Genomic DNA, 21,491 nt, shown 5'->3' on the forward strand with positions numbered 1-21,491 from the left:
ACTGGAAGTTAAATGGTCTCTGACTCATCTTGAAACACAGGGTTGTGAAAAGGAACCATCATGGCTAATGGAAAGGGAATATCTGTCTTCCCCTCTTACCTCACCAGAGGCCACCTTTGCTATGGATAATCCTTCCAATAAAATGAAAACAGAGCTGTTTGCTTCTTGGTACCTACCAGGCTGAGGAATCCTGCTCCAGCTGTCCCTGCAGTGGCCAGGACCATCTGGCCCTTTATCCTCATTGTTTTTAAAGGGAGCTGAGGTGGGTTTAAAATGTAAAGACGAACAGGAAATTGCCTTGATTGTTTGGACATACTGGGTTAGAGAGCAAGGAACAGAGAAGAAAAAGAAGCCCCAAAAATACTCTTTTCATTTCTTAAAATGGCGATATTTATTTTTTAAGATAATTAATTTCAAATAATGAATAACATAATCGTTTACTTTGAAAAACTTCATCAAAATTAAATGAAACAATGAGCCTGTCCCTTCTGATCATGCTCATTAAGACTCTGCAGCTATGAAAAAAGGCATGGGCTACTATAAAATCATTATTTGTTTCCATCCACTTGCACAAACATTATAAATATGACTTTCCTTATAAAAATCACATAAGATGCTTGTGGCACATTTTGTAAAATGCAACTAGAAAAAGACAAGATACTGTTAATAAATAATACATTCAATAACAAAGCAATTTTTGCTATTGAGAGACATCTAGACATTTTGGGGTACAGTCACCATGAAACCACCTGAAAAAGGGACATTCTTCAAAGAAGCACTGCACAGTACTTGAAAAATGAACAAATTCTACTGACATAATCATAGAAAATACATTATTGCAGGGCAAAGAAAGAGATTCCCTTAGTCCTTGTAATAGTGTTGGCTGACAGCAAACATTTGCTACATTGGAGAGTGAATTAGATCGAAGCCCTAATCACAAGACTCAGAACAATACCACACTTTGGGATGCTTAACACACTCCACACAAATACCTTTGCCCCTGAGTGTGCCAAAAAACCAATGATTTGAGATGGTCACCCAAGTGCTCCTGTCATTTGGACACAATATCCAGCCTGTAAAACTTACACACATCAGAAATGAGACAATTAATATTACATGCTGGACACTGGAGGTAAAACAAATTCATGGAATTATGCAATCTCAGAGGCATAGTGGTTTGCTTATCTACTTTAAAATCACCTCATGACATCAAACTATCACATTACCATCACATTTTTTCAATAAGCAGGGCAAGAGAAGAAGGAATGCAAATAAAAGTACTAGAATTTAACAGCTAACACTGACATCCCACATCATATGGCTCCTTTGGGAATACTGTGTGAGAGAGCAAAAATGGCAACTGTGCCCAGTCCCTAAAGAGCCAGGAGAAACCTTGTGTCTGTCCTGCCAGGGCTTTGCATACCAGCATTCCTGTAAACCACACACTGATCCCAGATCAGCTTGTTTTATCCAAACACCGAGCTCCTCCCCAACACCCGTTTAAGTTTTGGTAGCACCACTCACCCTAGCATCACTTCCTTGAGCAGTGCCTTGCCCCTCTCACAGCCAGAGCCAGCCACAAAGCTGGAGGTCTGAGATGTGCACAAGGTAGGTCAGGGAAGGTGACAGCAAGGACCTTGCAACTACAGGGAGAAGCAAACAGAAGCTTTCAAGCAGTGATTCCTGGGCTGCTTGCCTTCTGAAAACATAGTTTGTTCCCAAAGTAAAACACCAAGGAGTTGGGATAACCCCCATTATACTCCCTGGTCCCCTGGCTGGGCAGATATTCAGGATAGCTGCAACTCCAACAATTATTGGTGCCCTGTGAAATCAGTGACTTCTTATAAATACTCAGTGAGGTAAATGCAAAATTAACGATTTTGAAAAAACTTTGCCTGGCCCATCTCTGCTCTGGTCAAGCACACAACTTCCCCAAGTTGTAGCTGTGCCTACAAGAAACAGGAGGGAATTCACAGTTTTTGTTTGCACTTCAGCTTCCAGCCATAAGCAGCAAAATGTAACAGACCACAGTCACTTATCTCCTGGCACAGGCACAGATTATTGGATGCAGGATGTGGGATGTGGGCAGGAAACACGTGGCATGGCATCACCAGTGAGCCTGACTGATCTCCCAGCCAGTGCAGGCCTGTGAGCCCATGCCTGGGAATAAATCAGATATGCTGGAAATACAAACAGATTGTCCCTTACAGTGCTGGAAAGAAGCAGAACAGAGCAGTTTGTTTATTACTAGCCTAATGGTAAGGGCCATGTTACCAAATCCGAGTTTGAGAAGGAAAAGTTAAAAGGGGACATGGTTCACTGCAAAACCTGCTAGAAGTATCTTCCTTCCATTTCTCTTCCCTTCTCTTTTCAGTATTTTTACACTACAGAGCTCATACTAATAATCCATCTCAGGGACACAACATTCAAATAGAAACACATGCATGTTTTTACATTCATCATCATCCACATGCTACATTTCACAGTTCATTACCAGAGTAATGTACCACTCTAGAAAAACATCACAGCAAGGCACCTTTCATTTCCTTGGTGTCTTTGTTTGCTTGCTTTTCTCTGGAGCTTTCAGAAATAGCCAGAAGGAAACAGCATTAACACAGGTTAAAGCAAAGTGTCTGGTATGTTTCAGAAACAAAAAAGTTTAGAAGTCCTTGTAGCTTCCATGAGACATAAAATTAAAATAAAAAATACTTGTATGCTGATTTTTTTTATGATTTGGGGTTAGGGGTTAGGATTAGCTTTAAATTCCACTTTGCAGAAGGTCCAGAGATTATTATGTTACCCAGACCAACAGGACTGGAGACATCTGCCCATCTGTTCCAGTCTGGAGACTGGGTCTATGTTAAATGGTGGGACAGTTACCCTTGCAAGCTAAGTGGAGAGGACCATTCAAAGTCCTGACTGCTCTCACTCAAGCCAGGGCTGGCAGGGAATCCTGAATTCCCTGCTCTAAATTTAAGAGACTTCTCCCCTGAAACAACTGGAAAACAGAGACTGATAGAAATCAGGATTACGTGATTTAAATGGTTCTTTTGTGCCTGTTATATGCACGGTTGGTAACTATGGCATAGATTTGGTCCCAACATTTGAACATGTTTTAGTCCAAAATGTATCCAAAAGCTCTTCATAAGAACAACTTGTCAGGGTGGTATTGAATATGTGAAAATGAGGTCTGGTAAGTTTTGCCCCTAGATAAAGATTGGGCCTGTGCCCATGGGGCTGTAATTCCAAACTTAATATTTGATCCCAGTAAGGATTATTGAACACATTGAAAAGCAAATTTCAGATACAATTTCAGCCTTACAAGAAGAAGCCCATGATTTGTCTGGTATCGTTTTACAAAACAAAATGACTTTCAACTTCCTACTAGCTGCAAAATCATTAACATAGTTGTTGTTGTTATGTAGGTGAGAGTGAAAGAATTATTAAGGATTTGGTTGAAATTTTAAAGCAAACTCAGATTCTACATCAGACATCTTTCCAAAGGCCCATTGAACTTTGAATATATCTTTGACACTCTCACCTCATGGTTACAGAACTGGGCCTGGACAAAAGGAACTGTTCATACTACTTACATCTGTAGTTGTTTTTCAAATAATAGCTGGCTGTATCATACAGGGGTGTGGTTAAATATGGAGTAGAGACTAGACAAGGCAGAGTCTTGTTAGTCTCTAAAAATGGGGGGAAATGATGCCAAATTGATTTTTGCGTTTTTCCTTTCATATATATTCTCTGTATTCTTTACACATCTGTTTGTAGTTCTGCAGCCTATTATTGTGTTCTAGCTAGTGTCCCCAGTACTTTTCCCTGCCCTGATAGGCAGAAAGACAAAACCCATTCCAAGGCCCCTCTCCTACCTTGGCTCTCTCTAGGAACCAAGGTTGAGACCAGATCTTTGAGATGAGTTTTTATAAACAAAGTTTAGTTTCCATCTAAGGGGGGGGGGGGGGAGCAGGATTCAAAGAAGGTTGAACTAAGGGAAATTGCCTCACACTTATGTCTCTAATTGGTGATTTTTGGCAATGATGCTAATTTGCTAAACTTATAAAACTGCATTCACCCCATGTGGGGGTGAGCATTTTGTGGACATTTTCCATGTCTGCCCCTGGAGGCCTCCAATAAAGCCTTTATATTACCTCCTATACTAACATTATCTCAAAAGTGTTTTGTCTTCTTTCTAGGGTCTTTAGGCCTCAGTATCACCATGGCAGTTACAGGTCCTTATTAAGGAGAAAACTCCTTGTTTATAACTGAAGTTGAAAGCTATTTCAGAAATCAGTTTCTATTTTATTGACACCTGATTGAGTATGAGTGTACCAAGATACACCAAAGATACAAGATGTGACTATGTTCAATTTAGGATAAAACCCAAAGACAATTTAATAAACTGTGGTTTATGAAAGCCAGTAAATCTTTCAGTTTTTAAAGAGGAAGATAATTTGTTGAGATTTCATCACTGAAAACATAACTACTGTTGTGAAAATATTGTGCACAATACAGAAAAAAAAAGCATAAGAACAACTTTTTAAAGAAAACCAGCATTTGAGTTTAGAATAATGCCTTAGATATAAATTGTCATTTGAAAAAACAAGAGAGAAGAAAGAAGGATTTCTTCCTTGCAAACAGTATCAGAAAAGAAGAATTGCAGTTGAAACGCAGGGGGAAAAGATCATCAATAAAATCTAACAAAATTATTTGATGAGTGGAAACACTCGCAGACATCAGATCCATCAAGAATAATAAATTACTTGAGGATATCTAATGCCCAGTTAGAGCCAGTGAATGGTGAAGCTTCCCAGTGTAGAAAAATCCTTTTTTCATTTTCTCTTGGCTCATCCAATACACTTGACAAATTGAGCAGCTCATGGATCACGTCCATGAAACAAGGACATGACACAGATCATGATTTGATTTCAATCTGTGATGCCTTCACGCAGCAGAAGTTTGAAATGCAGTGAGATATTTGCCTTACAAAAGCAACCAACAAACAGCATAAACTGCTCAAGGTCTATACTTGTCAGGAAAAAAGAATTGGTTTCAGAACAGATTATAGAATGATGATATTTCAACAAAGTATCATAATCTGGCAGTGCTTTAAAATAATAATTTTAAATTTTCATAGGATGAATTCCCTCAGGTTTGAGAACAGTCAACTAGTTAAAATCCAAGCAATTCTATTGATTTGATTGAGTCAGAACAGTGAAAGAGCAGAGAATCTGGTTCATAAACTGAAAGGTGTGAAAGAGAGGAGAAAACCTTTCTTTCTCATTAAAAATGCACAGCTTTTCTCTTTCCTGCAATCCAGGTGTTCCCTGAACGTAATGTTCCTATTGTACTTCCTAAAAATAGGGGAGGATTTTAACACAAAAGCATAAATTCACTCAAATAAAAAGGGTTGTTCATTTGCTTGTTTTCACTGTTCAAAATAGATAACCTTAATAAAATTTGGGGTTTTTTTCACTTTAATTCTCAAGCATGAGTTAATTAATTCTCACAACATCTGAGCTAAAAGTAATCTCCATTCACCTAACAGAGAAATCACCACAGGTAGAAAGACTTCACAACCCTGGGATAGGTAGCAGTTTCTACTTCTTCATTTAATTATGAGTTAATAGAGTAATTAGTACTAGGAAGATGTAAAATGCTGCATACAAATATTGATAAACCTAAAGTGGTTTTTGTCCCTTAATTTTTTAGGTTTAGAGCCAGAGGGAAGTTCAATGTAGTGCAGAGAAAATTTTAAGCAACTCATGAACACAGCAAGTTTCACGCCAGCACAAGAAGAATCGAGGGAAAGAGAAGCAAAAGAATGAAGACCTAATATCTATTAACAACTTTGGGTTCCAAGCATTTAAACCTATGCTGCTCTCCCTTTATCTTTAGCAGAAATTCTGTGTCCCTTTATCTCCTTTCTGATCTTTGTCCACTTTTTTTGGCCACCACTACTAAATGGCAGCACATAAACAGTCACTGATTTCAGAAGAGCTGAACATTTCAGAAGAGCTGAACCTGATTTTGGTTTTTTCTCTTTTTTTTTTTGTACTACATTTGGAGTATTATTTTTTTTTTTTAAGTCTATGGACACCACATGGGACAATCTAGAACTAGAAGCTTTGAAGAAGTATGGACTTGAATACAAAGCTAGAAGTGCAGAATAAGTTGGAAACCAGGGAAAATTCACATATCTTTTAACATTATTTTTTTAAACATGGTTTCTTTAGTTATTAGTGTTTTATTTTAGCAAATAGATGGTTTTCACACATAAAATTTTTGTAATTTTTTTCCTCTAAATTATTTGAAAGCAATTCTTCGAGATACTAACTAGCATCTGAGCTATAAACTTCAGGCTATTTTGTTTATATTTACATAACTGTGTGCCTATTGATTATTTAGAGACTCTCCAGAGACCTCTGAAAAGGGTAAGAGCTCTGATTGACTTTTTGTTCCATTTTCAATGCAAAGTGACACGCATGAACAAGAAAAAAAATCTCCTGTTTCTGTCTTTACGTGGAACAATTATTGGAAATGCTTATGGAGTGAGAGTTTCAAGAGCACTGAAAACTGACCTAATCCAATATTACCTCAATGGGGATTTCATTATTGATAGAAATAAAATCACAATGGTTTTTGCACTCTGCAGCATCAGAGAGTCACCTTCCAGTGACCTCCTCCTACATGCAAGTCTCATACTCGGATAAGATGGCTTTTGGATACTCAGATAAAATGATTTTTATGTGTATGTAACAGGCCAAACCACTCAGTGACCAAATTATAATTCACTAAAGGACATAATTTCCAGGCATTTCCACACTCCTTGTGGTTTTCAGTACAAAGTCTAGGCCTTTAAAACCAGTCAACACATGACTGATCTGTAGGATCAGTCCCTGAAGGGCCCTCACAGAATGAAGACACATCACTCAGTGGGAGACATCAAGCAGGCAGAGCTGTGGCTAAAATATAATTTTTTTTCTGTCAGTGCAGCACACTCTGTATCACCTGCCCAAACTCTACAGCTCAAGAGGCAGCAGCCAACTCACATGCTCAAAGGAGTCTTGCCAGACTACTCCAAACCAGCATTTTCCTGAAAACTGGACATCTTCTGGCAGTTTTACTCTGCATACGATGGGTACCAAAAAAGAAACTTTCATTCCTGAAGGAGTGTTTATTTGCAACACATGGAGAGTTTATAAAAAAAAATTCAAGCATTTCCTATAAAAACACATGCACAGAAGAAAAAAAAGTTGTGATTATGGCAATTTTGCAGAACACCAAAATCTTTATTGGAGGTAACCTGAGTAGAAACTCGAATTGGTGTCTCAGTACTCCAGATTATGCATTTATTTTCAGTGAAGAATTTTCACTTACTATCAAGATAATCACCCAATAACAAAGCTTCCTGCAGGAGGAAGATTCCTTTAGTCGTTGATAGAATTCAGCTTGAAATGTAATACAATTCTTTGATTGTTTCCTTTCAATGAACAGAAAATGATGCAACTCATCTCTGCTGTGGGTCCCATCTGACCGAAACAATTAATTGAATATAAAATTAGAAATCAGAAGGAACTGTCCAAATGTACTCCAGTGTTTTGTTGAACATCATTTTATTCATAAACCCAGAGAACAATTACTAGTGGCACCGTTTTTTAAAACTCACTCTGGATTCACTCACAGGAGTTAAATGCAGGATAAAGAGGGGGAAAAGAGATTTAACTTGGAAGGTGAAAACATCAAAATTCCACATGGTCGAAGTGCTAAAGGTTCCCTTGCTTTAGAGGGTCCCAGACAGGATAAATATTCAGCTCAGCAGAAAGCTGGCCCCATCCACAGCAGAGGGAGCATACAGACAATAATTTAAGATGCAGCTTTAATAGGCCTTTCTGAGACTGGCCAGAGATTTCAAGTGCTGCTAGAAGCAGGCTGGCCTCCAAAGGAGTGAGCCACTACCATCATTTCCAGTAAGCCCAACACTCCTGACTGTGAAGCAGGACAGGGCTTACCATGCCATGGGTGATTATCTGGGATCATGGGCTGGTCATGGAGCTGATGCTGGACCCAGTCAGAGTGGCATTGGTGGGCACTGGCAAAGCCACAGCAGTGCCCACAAGGAACAATCAGCTTTTTCCACCAGGGAAAAAGCTCCAGCTCCTGTTGTGTCCTGCACAGTTGGGTCTCACAGCCACAGCTGGAGTGTTTTCACAGTCCTGCAGAGAACTCAGAATGGCCAGAAGAAGCCTGGATCTGGCAGTGCTTCTCTCCTGGCTGTACAGAACCAAACATTTTCAATTAGCAACACTTTTCTTTCCCCCCCAGCATAACAGCTGAAAAGCAGGGTGAAATTCATTCTAAAGTATATGCATTAAGCTGAAGAGGCTGAATACACTAGGGCTCAGCCTGCTGCAATAAAAACTGATGAAAATGAATAATTGAATAATCAAAGAGGAATGAGAAGCTGTTTAAGTTCTTACTGCTGCCAAAAAAATATCAGCCAGGAAGGAGAGGTTAAGCCTCTTGTTGGCTCTTTGCATTCCACTTATGGAAACAAGTTTTCTAAAATTTAACAAAAATAAATCTAAGTCTTTTACTAATTGCTTTGTTCAGAAACTACAAAAAACTCAAACATATGATAGATTCCAAGAGATATGAGAATTAATGGAAACAGATATTATTTTATAACAATCGCCCTGAAAATACATCCTTCTTCTATCTTTTTTCTCGTCTCCAGTAGGGAATTACCAACACCTGGCTGAAGCCATATTTTTTATTTGTAGCTATTTTGAAATCTTGGTGGATATGTCAACAGTTTAAAAGAAAAGCTTGTTCAAACAACAAAACATATTAGCTGCCTTATGGCTGGATTTTTAAAAATCACACTTCTATTCACAAAGGGAATGGTCATCTGTAAGGACAGGGAAGAGAGATCCTTTAGAATGTGGTTTGGAGCAGAAATAGAAGTCCACATTAAGAGGAGGTCACTGCACACTAAGGCAGCTACAATACCCAGAATATCTCTCAAACAATCATGGACATGGGGAACTGGAATTTCCGGACAAAGCCTGATTACTTTTGCTTACTTGGAAGAATCAGCTCATGGAAACTCCACCATATGAGCTTCTGAAGGAGGCCATGATTCAAGAAAGCAGCTGGTTAGTCCATTTTATATTTGTGTTTTGATGGGAGTGGCAGGAAAGAAGAAGTTTGTCCTTCCTATAACCCGGACTTCTTCCAATACTTACTAATGTATTAAGCTGAGGAAGAGTCAGAGAGGCAGCAAAGGTGAGATTGCTGTCACCTCCTTCATTTTCCTCACTTCTAGATCAAAAGTTCCCTTACACCTTAATTACAGGCAAGGGTGAGCCTGATATTAAGTTAGCATTCATGAAGCTGTTTCCAGGAGTTTTCCTTAACTATCACATTTCAGGACACTGAGTTTCAAAAAGCAGATGCTTGCCTTAGTTTCAGCTCTCACAGAGGTGCTAGCTCAACTGCCTAGATAATAACATGAATTTTGAGGAAAATAACAAAAAGATGAAAGTAGTCAAGTGAAAAAAAACCAGCTGATATTTCCATATTCTGTAAAACTTCAGCTGTAACAGAGGCTTAGACCTTTGACTTTAGTAGCTGCCTCACACCAAACTTGCTATCTTCATTCCAACAAAAATATAAAAATATAACACTCATGAGCAAGAGTTCTTAGCACTGTAACAAAGTCTGTGCCAAAATTAGAGATGTTTTTCATGAGCACACCTCCCACTCCCTTCTCTAGGACTTTGCTGTGCTGGTTTCTGTTTTGCTTGTCTGATCTAGAAAGAGCTCCGAGAGGCTTCCCAATCAACAAGGAGGAAAAGTTTTACACAGTTTCATCACAAGTTCAAAAATCGGTCTTGATTTCCTCAAGAACATATACAGCCCCAAAAAGATTGTATCAAGAGGGATTTCAGTGCATACCTTTCTTGTAAAGGTATTTAATTTATTCTCCTTTCAAACATGGGACAATGATTCCTATGCAGGCAGAGCAACATTCCAGAACTTCTGTCCCTTGTCAGCTCTATGATAAAATTAATAACTATGAATATTAACAAATCATCTGGCCAGCCTGAACCAGCTTTTATTGAAGATGAGCTGCAGTAGCTTTCAACCTGGCAGATTTGTGCAGCTTTAGCTACACTATCAGGGAAATTCAGGGACTGGCAGTGGAAACAGAGGTGCTGCAGGAGGGAATTTCACTAACAAATATTAAGATTTCAAAAGACTTCACTAAAAATATAGCAGCATGAGCAATGAGCTCCCTCCTGAAGCTGGATAAATTCTTAGGCCCTTCCATGTAATGCTGTATTTCATATCAGTGATCCGACACATGGACTGCTCTCCCCCGAGATATCCACAAGGCAAGCTCCACATTCCAGGTGGATGGAGAGCCTTCACTCCAATATTTCTGTCAGGTAACAGCCACTCTTGTAGCTGCTTGGTTTTGTCTTTTTGACTGCTCTTGTCACGAAAGACTTGCAGGGCTCTCCTGCATCCCTTTTTACCTGCTGGGCAAAAGGCAGATTGCTGGCCAGCATTTCCATGGACTGACAAGTCAGCTGACACAAATTTTGCCCCTCAAAAGCAGCATTTATTTTTGTTTCTCTCCTTTTCTCAACTGCCAGTTTTCTGGAAGTTATAAAAAATTGTTTACCCTTGAAGTCATTACTTCCTCATCAAATGCCTTTGTACTGAGTGTGCTAGTTATGCTCACTAAATGTAAATGTGAACAGAGCCAGCATTACAGATTTCTCCAATATCAGCCACACATCACACACAGCCTGGGTCTCTCCTGCCCCCTTAATTCCTTGGAAGCTATCTCCTAGCAAACATCAGGACTGCAGACACCAGAAGGGACTCACAAAGGCCTCAGGCTCAGTCTCACAGAGGTGGGGAATACAACACCTCCAGATATCCAGGGCACTGGTTGAACATGAACAAGCCAGACCTTACCAAACACTGGACAGAGTTTTCCTACAAAAACACTTGTACTTCTAATCCAGTTATTTTCCCAACATGTGGCACAAATAATTACCAAGGGGTTGGAGAGCTGAAAGAAGAGGTTCAGAAGTGAATTCCTAAGTACTGCTAAAAATACCAAAAGCTGACCGGCAAAGAGGCAGTTCCCCCTACTCTCCCTGTTCCCTCCCACTCTCAAGGAAATGCTGGCATCCTGCTGAATTGCCATTTTTAGCACATCATAGTCCAACTGTTATTTTCACAGATAATGTAATCTATAAAGCACTAAAAAACGCAAACTTGATGCACCAAATAAAAACCATGCTGTCACCTCTTCGTCTCTAAGAAAGGCAGTTCAGTCGAATTCTGCCATAACAAGCAGCAAGGAAAATATTTTACTTTCAAATCCTTCCTCACCAAATCCCCACATCATAGATAATGCACTAAGGAATGAATTATCAAGTGATGTTCCATCAATGTCCTCTCTGTACTTTTAATGAAAACATGGAAGACAACATGGGCTACGATGTACATTCAGATTCTATTAGAACAACAACTAGAACACTCCAAAATCTCCACATTACCCTTTAGCATTGCCCTGTAATCCAATGGAACAGTGCCCCCTTTATGCTTGGAATATCCATATTCCAAAAGAAAATTTTTATTATGAAACATAGGTTTAAAAAGAAAAACACGACTATTTTTCCCCAGTTTCCTACACAGAGAGTTGAACTATTCATATTTTAAGAAGAGGCATGGATTTAGCTTTTTTAAAAAATTATTTTTATCTATAGAACTTGCAGCTGGTAGTCTACAAGGAGAGGCCTTATCAACACTTGAGAAGACACATCCCCCAAAACACTAGAACTTTGGAGACAGAACAGCACAGGAAGTTGTTATGGAAAGTTGATGACAGTTTTGTTGTTCCAACACCTTTACTAGATTCTCAGTAATAAGATAATAAGAAAGAGAACACTGATTTGGATTTTTCAAGTTAATGGTGGTAACATCTTGCAGCTTAAATTGCACCACAGACTGAGATGGGATTCTCCTCTTGTCCTCCAGTGCTAAACCAAAGCAAGCAAACAAAACAATTTGTCATTTCCACGGTGAGAGGACCATCTGCTGCCCAAGTAATAACCCAAAATAAAACAGTCCTTCAGGCACTGTGCACACTGACAGAATTCACCACTGCGAGCAGGGCAGCCTTACATCAGGCATGCCCCTCTCTTTTTCCTTTTTCTTACTGCCTGTGCAGCTTTTTGGTGCTCCCAAAGGCTGTTTTATTTCCCAGACTCTCTTTAAGCAGAGACAATCTCGTGTGAGAAGTACAAGTCTTTAAGGCTAACGTTACAATCCAAGCAGAAGAGCAAGTCACACACAGAGAAACTATTTTCGAAGCTTTGACTAATTTTAAATGACACTTACATTCATTTCTGCAATTTTCCTGCTATAAGCACATGAAGAACCTCGTTCTGCATTCCACTGAACCCCTCAAATACCCTCAACAGTCCACGAACATCTGGAGTCCAAATGAATACAGAATTAATCCCTAAGGCTGGACAGCAAAACAGGTCAGGAACCATCCCTGCTATGAAGGTCACTGTGGAAATCTTGCAGCGGGTCACTGAAATCAGGCTGCACTCCACTGCTGGTTTTGTAACATGTTTTCTTTCCAGACCAATTTGCCTTAACCAGCTCTTGCCCACAGTACAGCACTGGCATAGCTGTAAGAGCAATGACCTGAACTATCCTGATAAAACCTACAACACATAGGTCTGTCCATCCTCAGTAGCAAGGCATTCCTATGACATTCTAACCAGATTCTTAGCACCTTCATTCTCCCAAGAATCTTCAGAGGAGCTGATGGTACTCAGCTCCTTGGGCTTTTAAGCCCTTCCTTTTCCTCCCAGGGAGGGGGTGGAGGGGAGGAGGGGGTCAAAGTAAAAAGGAATAAAAGGAAAAGAAACAAAGTCAATGACACACATATGTTGTCCTACACACACACACACACACACACACAAACAGAGGAAAAAAGCAAGGAAAAAGTGAAGTTCTACAGGGTGCTGATCTGGAATGAAATGGAATTTGGAACAGATAGTCATATTTGGCACTGTCAGCAAAAGCTTATGAGTGGCCCGGTGACTCTCTGAGCCTTAATGCCCTTTTTATACTTGTCACTTAAAAACGTCCCTGGAAAGTTCAGCTGTGCTGCTTCTGACTTTTTCCCACTGCTGCTGAATGGACTTGATGGAGAGATACATTTCATCCCCTCCCAGTTCCATAAAGCACTAAACAATAAGGACATATTCCATTCGGCCTTCGAGCAGCATTTTTACGGTCCATGCAGATCCCTTTAAGAACAACCAACATAAAACAGAACTCTCTGTTGGAGAGCATGGAAATTAAAAACTATTGGATCTCCCAAACTGACTCCTACGATCCTCAGGCTGAAGGCTGGATTAGAGGGTCCTCACATGGTTCTAGCTGCATCCTCAGTACACCACTTTTATGGAGGAACCAAAGCTGTAGAAATTCCTCCGGCATGGCGTGGAATCCGGAGTCAGGCAGGACATTGTCATAGTAGTGGTGGCTGATAAACTTTCCGTGCAGGTCCACCGAGAACGGCCAGAAGCCATAAATTGTCACTTCCTCACACAGCCCCAGGGCGGCGCTGACCAGGAAAAGCCCCGTGGAAAGGCGCTTGGCGTGAATCCCTTTGCTCTTCCAGAACTTGCCGATGTCCCGCAGGAAGTTTGGGTTGGCAAAAAGGACCGCCTGCTTGGCCCCAAAATCCTCCAGGGTGTAGTAGACACGGAGGGAGGGTCCTGTCCCTGTTTTCATGGAGAAGGCTGGCATGTAGATGTAGCTGTGGTTATAGACCTTCACGCTGTCCACAAAGGCTTTTCGGGACCACAGAAGGTTCTGGAACCTGGAAAATCACAAGGGAAAACGAGTTGGTCACACACAGGTTTTTCCAGATGTTTCCTAATCCACCTAAGGGCTGCTCTTCATATCCATATTTACAATTCCCCGTACATCTTATCCGAGGCCAGAGAAAGTCCAGACAAACTTCTTGCTGTCTGACACTGCCTCTCTTTTGAAAACAGACATCTGAATAGACAGTTGAAAACTACCTGGTATCCTGCTAGCTCCAAAACCTTTCTGATGTCATCTTTTTAAAAAAACCCAAATGAACGCTGACAACATTCTGTAAGACTCAATCCTTCTTAGCAATACTTTTCATTGGTCCAAAAATCAACTTAGATTTTTCAGGTATGGGACGCTATAAAAGAAACTTTCAAACCTGTGTTGTTCGTGTTTCCTAAAGGCAGACTAAAATAAAAACCCAAGTTAGATTAGGAGGGCAAGTTATATGTACAGAATATTTCTTTTATATGAAAACAGCACATGACAATTTGTTTAATTGTCAACAGCTATTTGCTGATGGCTGTTCTATTCCTGATGTTTGACTGACAAACTACTCCACAACCAGTATCACGAACTATAAACTTTCTTGCTGTACGTTTCCTCCCCTTTATCACTTGACAATATCCAATATTCACAGTGTAAAGCTTAGTACATGAAAACCCACTTTTGCACAAGCCTCAACACACTAATTTCATTGCAGCTAGGCTGCTCCCCTGTGTGTGATCCCATTTTTTTCCTCAGCTCCCAAATGTCCGTGTTGCTGCCTCCTCTCTGTTTCCTGCAGCCCAGGCAGATGTGTCATGACTAATTCCCTAACATCAGAAGAGTCAGAACAAGAAAGTTAAGTCAGCAGCACTGGACTTTCTTTTCCTTTTCATTGTGCAGGCAGAAATAGTATAATAATATGTTTTTAAATGGTTATAAAGAGATCAATTTTATGTATAAATTTCTTTGAAACTGTAACAAGAATGACACAAACAGGCTTAAATAGAACGCCAGATGACCTCAAGAAGCATTAGATTAAATTTCAGCTGAAATGATTGGAAACAAAAAACCAAAAACCAAAACAAAAAACCAGCATTGAAATGTCTCCTTATATATGCCAGATCTTTTTGTAGTCTTTGTTTTGGCAAAAACACCCCTTCTTTTTGTTGTCATTTTTAATATTAAATATTTGGTTTCTGGATTTGCAAAATTTCCTCCACATGGTATTAGAATGAAGCTGGTTTGAAATCTGAAGTCTGTCTGGGTCTCCACTGCTTTTTTGCTCTGCAAATCTGCTCTTACTGCATGGTGCTATTTGCTAATGGAGACAGAGCCACTGGCTTCCAAGCAAGACATCAATTCAACCCCAACCTACAAAACAAAACCCAGCAATTTCATAACTTACTGTATTTGGCATTCTTTTCTAGAACCAGCCAGGACACAGCTTAGTGTAGAAGGTCAGTCAAGACCAAGGTGCCTTGGCAGAAATTCACTAAGTGCCTCTTCACATGGGCCTCTCCCTCCATCACTATCAGACCTATGACTGTTCCCCAAAATGAGCTTTACCAGCCTCTCTTCCCAAGGAGTAGCAGGACAACCTGCAGATTACCAGGTCCATGAGTTGGCTCCATCCTACCAAGCCTATTTTGTTTCCATCAGGACACTGTCACTGAGGGGAAAAAAACAAATTAAAAAAAGAAACTTCAAGCTTAAGACTGTCAATAGTCACCTAAGTGCTCAGACCCCTAGTACCCAAATATTGTTCTAATGTCTCTAATCACTTCTGAAAGGTCCTAAGGCAAACAGCAGGCTTTCAGTCCCCATTCAGTCACTGGGCATTGCGGGCTCAAATTTCCTTCCACAGTAAAGGAGTGTTGAGTGAACAGCTTGATGTTGTGGGGTCCTTGCAGCTTGGCTGAGGAGAGGCCAGAGGCACATTCACTGTCACTCCTGAAGTACCATGTCCTTTCCCACTTAAAACTAGTCCACAAATTTTACTTCAGAGGGCAAATAGTTGTGGTTATTCTAAACCTGCATTTTCCAGCAAATTTATCATTCTTAGAAAAACCCCATGCAGCTCAGGATGAACACATTAAAATTCCTCAGTGTCAGAGGGCCAGAGACTGTGTCTGAATATTAATTTGCTATCAAATGCCACAATATTTGCAATTCTTCTGAATAAATCTCCCCAAATGCCTTAAAGTAACAAGAAGTGAACAACAGTGCCATGAGACTGGTGCATGGGAAGGACTCCATGCAGAAGGGACAGCAGCATTTGTCACCCTGCTGCAAACTGTCTTCAAGGAAGACCATTACTTCCTGGAAACCCATGCCTCATTCCAGTGACCTGGATGGCAGTACTGCTAGGTGTCCTGCCCAGTTCAGTCGATGGACATTATACAGGTGGCCAGGAGGCCATGGAGAAACATAAAAAAAATGCTGATTATGGCTGGGCTGATGGTCTAACAGCCAAAAAAGCTGCTACCCACACTGAGCACCTCATGAGGGGACATATTAGAAAAACAAATGAAAATTTCTGTTCCCTGTTTCTAAAAATGGGAGTGCTCTCCAGCATTGTGACACTTCACAGGCTGGATAGAAGCTGAGAAACCTGGGGACAAATGCTGTGCATAAATGAGTTTCTGGAGATGGTGCTGGAAGCTCAAGTGTGTTTTCCTTTAACTCCCAATCCAGTCAGGGAGTCCTGCAGGCTTTGAAGGTACCATACCACCCCCATCTCAGCAGGCAGCAAGAAGGCTACCCCATGCTTGACAGAGACCAGGAAGGCTTTTCCCTGGAAGCTCTGCAGTGCCCACAGGAGCACGACAGTGTTTGTCTCCTGCATGTCCTGGCACAGACACTGCCAGCCTGGTGCAGCCCTTGCATCCACACAGGCACAAACGCCTTCCCTTGTGCCAATCCTCACCCAGAACGAGGAGCTGCTGGTTCCTGGTTAGTGCTGGCCTCTACTGAGCTTTCAGTCCTCTCAGTGGCACAGCCCAGAAGTTCTGCAGCTCCACCACACCCACACAGCTTCCAAAGAAATGCATCAAATGATCTGGTGCTTTGCACAGGAGTGCATCTCAGGTGATGTTATCTCCCCAGCACAGCCTGGAGCAAGAAACAGCTGAATTGCTTTCAGGGTCCTCCCCTGACCTTCTGCTAGCATTTGGATAAAACTGGAGCTGAAATCTTCCAAGCCCTGAGCAGCACCTGGAGACTCCACAAGCACTTGGGAATTTGCAAGTATGTGTTCCAGCAGCTCCACAGTCCAGAGAGGCACGAGTGACTGTGAATCCTGGTGAAAACAGATCACAGCAGGTCCAGCCCAGACACTCCTATTTCCACTGCACTCATCAGTGGACAGTGAACAACTCAAATAATCAGCACCACATTTTTCTATCAGGTTCCTATGAAAGATCAACTTAAAATCAGAAACCTTCAGCAGCATGTGGAGGCAGAGCTGCAAAGATATCCGAGAAATAATTTCCTTGCTACCAGCTAGAGAATTCCCTTAAATGCTCTGCTCTCCTTTTCCAGAGAGAAATATTCATCCAACAGAAAACTGCCATGGCACATTGTCATAACAGAACAATCAAAGACTTAAGAGCATTAAGCGTTTTGGGTTCTGTTTTTAATCTGTTTTTAATGTTCTTATTGATGTTCTTTAGCAGATATTCAGGGACAGGGCTGCTCTCTGGTACTGAGAAAGTTTTCAGTAACCACAAGGAGTTTGCTGCAGTGACATTGAGCTAACCCTCTTGCGGATAATTATGGCAGCGTTCTCTTGCATCTTGGTTTCTTTTTGATCTCCCTAGAGAGTTGCTATCTCATGCCTGTGATGATATCCCAGGCACTGACTCTGCTGGCATCTGCAAAGTCACAAATTCAGCCTTCTGGATTAATTGGGAGTTGACTTATCAGAGGGAAAAAGTAAAATTATGTAATGAGGGGAACAGCTCAGATGCCAAAGAAATAGTGCATTATTTTAAAATTATGACATAGAACTCAAGGGAATAGAGCAGAAGGCGTAAAGACTTATGTTTGTCATGTCCCTATGACAAACAATAACCTCACAAAAACTATTTAGATAATTTCATGTCAGCATTAGCCAAGAATGATTTAGCAATTTGCTGCAGCTGTTGGACTCTGCTTACAGCTGGGGTCACAAGAAGTCAGCTTGCAAGTACACATCTGAGCCTCCTCTGCTGTGACAGAGTGTTGTACTGCACTCATTTCTCAGGTGTTTTTCAAACAGCAATGCCCTGCTTAATGCCCTGTGCCCTCACTCATATCCAGCTCTTCTTGATGATGTGCCCCTCTGGGGCTTGTGCAGAAAATCTTACTGACACACAGACTGTGTCTCGATTAACAAATTGTTTCCATGTGCTCATTCCACATGTGGACACTTCTAGCATGCTTTAGGTGCAAGGGAGACTTTCTACTTGTCCACACAGAGAGTGAGAATTGAGCACTTAAAGCACTTTAAATGGACTCCCTTTCTTATTTTAATCCAGCTTTCCCAACTACACAAGCCACTGTTTACTCACCTTAAGGACAGATACCTGATTTAAGAATCAATTATAATCCCATGAAAGTCAATGGTAAAACCAACTCTGATCCCCAGTGTGCTGTCTAACCTCATTTCAAACACCTTCAGCAGGAGGGATTCTCCTGTTCTCACTGTGGGTCCCTCCACAGGCACCATGGGCACCCAGCTGAGAGCTCATGGCATGAGTGGGGTGATGCTATTTCAATATTTTCCTTCCCCTTTGCCCTTCTTCCCTGCTGGCTCTTTATGGATCAGATGCTCGCTCCTCTCAGGGGGTGACTGACTCGCAAACTCAGCCCAGCTCATCCTTTCTGTGCATCCTGCAGCCTGCTGAGGCCTCACACTGCTTCTTCTTTCTGATGGACAGGGGCTTCCAGCCTCAAAGAGCCTGTCCTTCTCTGTCCTCTCTGACACCAATATTCAAGGACAAATTTGCCTCATTCTCCTTTTCATAAATCTCTTGAATGGTGTTTTCCAATGCAGGGATTCTGGGTACTTCCACCATCATCTTTAAATACCCATAAGCAGGGAAAAAACACTCCTTGCAGTGACTTTCTGGGCCAAGCTGTTTCTTACTGATGCTCTGTCCTATGCACATGACCTTCAGAATAATTTGATGCATTCAGAAAGTCCAGTGAGACATGGCAGAGGTATGTTTTAATTCCCATGAAGAAGTAGGCTCCTTTTCTGCCTGAATAAAGCATTAATTAGAGTTTTTTGAAAACCTCCACCCATTATTGTTCTGTGGTCCTGGAAATACTATATATAGTGCCAAGGGATAGCTGACTTTTTCAAGGGAACAGAGAGCTATCCTGTACAGCAAAACAATGAAACATTAAAATCAGTGTTCACTGGTATTTTGGGACTGTGTGTGATCCTTATTCTGCCAACTCAAAAGAAAATGTTCTTTTAATAGCTACTCTTTCCAAAACCAGCAGAGGTAAACATCAATCCTTTCTGCTGAGAGCTTGGACCTTAGCTTTCAGAAGATGAGCTGCTCATCTTAGTCTGACTCCTTGAAAATTGTGGCTGCTGTAGTCACACACAAGTGGAAATAATAAAGAAGGACAGGCAGAACAGCATGGATGGAAATTACTTGTACTGTTAAAATTGCTGCCTGGTATTTCTATGTCTTCTGAATACTTTGAAACTCTTACAGCTGGAAGTCAGGAAGATGGGCAAGTAGGAGAAGTAATGAAATCAGCTAGGAAAAGCCCCAAACAACACAGAACTAAGTCTGGTATCTTTGGCATTGAATTTCACTGGACTGCATGCCAGAGAGAGCTGAGAAGAAACATAACCAGATCACCTATTTCCTCAGGTTTAATGGAAAAAGAATCACAACAAAGCCCAGACAGAGATTTTAGAGATAAACTTTGGATTAAGACAGTGTCCCTAAGACTGTTCGCTATGTCTTTGGGACAGCAACAAAACAGGAGCAGAACAGAGAATCATCTCCTGGATCTTTCCCTCAAATACATTCCAGACACAGGTCCCTGTGGATCACTGCCCACCAGAGCACTGCAGAAACACAAGGCTAATAACATTACACCCTCCTGACTGTGCTGGCCTCCAGTGCTTTGTAACCCAAACAAAATCTACCAAATAAAATAAAATCTACCAAATGACAGCAGTTATGAAAGACCTATTCATAGCTGAGAACATTTTAGCTGAGTCTTTGAGTTCTCCCTTTAATGTCATGACGTCCTTCACACATTAATAATTTGCAAATATCAGTGAAGGTGACATTCAACTACATCCTCTCTTCAGACTCTTGGAGCTCTCTACAAAAAAAAACAGGAGAGAGGAAAACAGTGATGTTTGAATGTGTATTCTTTTTAAAGGTGCTCTCTGCTACAGAAATTATAGACTGAAGGAAATTATTTAAAACAGTAAATGCTTCTTTTATCCATTATTATTAGGGATTATGGCAAGAACTGTAACTAGGATGAGCTCTCTTTTGAGTATATAAGCACCCATTTTAAACTTTAGTACATGAATCATTGGTGTTCTCTCAGATCATGCCACAGCTGCAGGACAAATCCCCCTTAAACACTGTCAACTAGAAGCTTGGTAAGAAAATCAGAAGTTCAGAGCCCATAGGAATATGTGGTGAATCTAAAATACTTTAAATGGGGTAAAATAAATTCACACAACTCTAAAATACATAAAAGAAGATCTCTGTATTTTTTCTGTTAGCTGCTCCCACTGGAAACCTCACCTGCACTCCTAAGGGGACAAACATTGCAATTGAGCAATGAACTAGTGGCCACCTGAGTATAAACAGAGGAGGTGACAAATTGCTCTGCAGCCAAACATGAGGCTGAAATTATAGAAAAAAGAGAGAAACAAACAGCAATTCCACAGACAAGGTAGTTCCTCCCGTCCTTGGCACACAAAAGCTCAGTCTATTATTAAAATTCATGGAAATAAACCAGGAGGATTCAAACCAGCCCAAGGACTTTCCTTCCATCTAATATCAATTTACAGCAATCTTGGTGCTGTTCAGTCATGCCTGGAAGCATTGGATGCTCCTCAAGGCTTCCAGCAGTGTCCAAAGTGTGTTGATTGCTGCACATTGGGTCTTTGAAATAGCCTTCCTTCCCTTCTGCAACTCACACAGACACTTAAGGAAGACTAAAAACAAAGCCAGTATATTTTCAACTGTACATCCAAGTATTTTCAGCTCAGGTTTCCTGATACTGGTGTAGTTTGTCAATGCAGTAACCCCAGTGAACCTTATTTCCAAATATTTGCCTAATCTATTATCCTCTGCATCCTCCTAACCAATTATTTTACCAGTACTTTCTCTCTTACTTCACTATTGCCTCAATCCCTTTGTCCATAGCCTTTTAAAAATTCAGACATACTCTATCTACTGGATATCTACATGCACCTATTCAAAGAACCCCCAAAGTTTTACAAGAGCACATACGTTTGTCCAGGTGTTCACTAATATTATTTTCTACTATAGTCTCCACCAAATCAGCTGGAAGAGATGTCAGCCTTACAGATACACTTG

The 21,491-nt window shown here is 40.8% G+C and overlaps 1 protein-coding gene across 1 annotated transcript in view; it reads right to left on the minus strand.

Moving 5' to 3' along the window:
- Positions 1-366: 366 nt before the first annotated feature.
- Positions 367-21,491, minus strand: part of ST8SIA1 (ST8 alpha-N-acetyl-neuraminide alpha-2,8-sialyltransferase 1) — a 112,355-nt gene continuing 91,230 nt past the window's right edge. The window contains exon 5 of the mRNA XM_014880251.2: positions 367-13,933. Coding sequence (XP_014735737.2) covers positions 13,447-13,933 — 487 coding nt within the window. The 3' untranslated portion in view covers positions 367-13,446. The remainder of the gene's footprint in view (positions 13,934-21,491) is intronic.

Source organism: Sturnus vulgaris, chromosome 5 (genome assembly GCF_052056855.1).
Source record: "Sturnus vulgaris isolate bStuVul1 chromosome 5, bStuVul1.hap1, whole genome shotgun sequence".
Lineage (NCBI taxonomy): Eukaryota > Metazoa > Chordata > Aves > Passeriformes > Sturnidae > Sturnus > Sturnus vulgaris.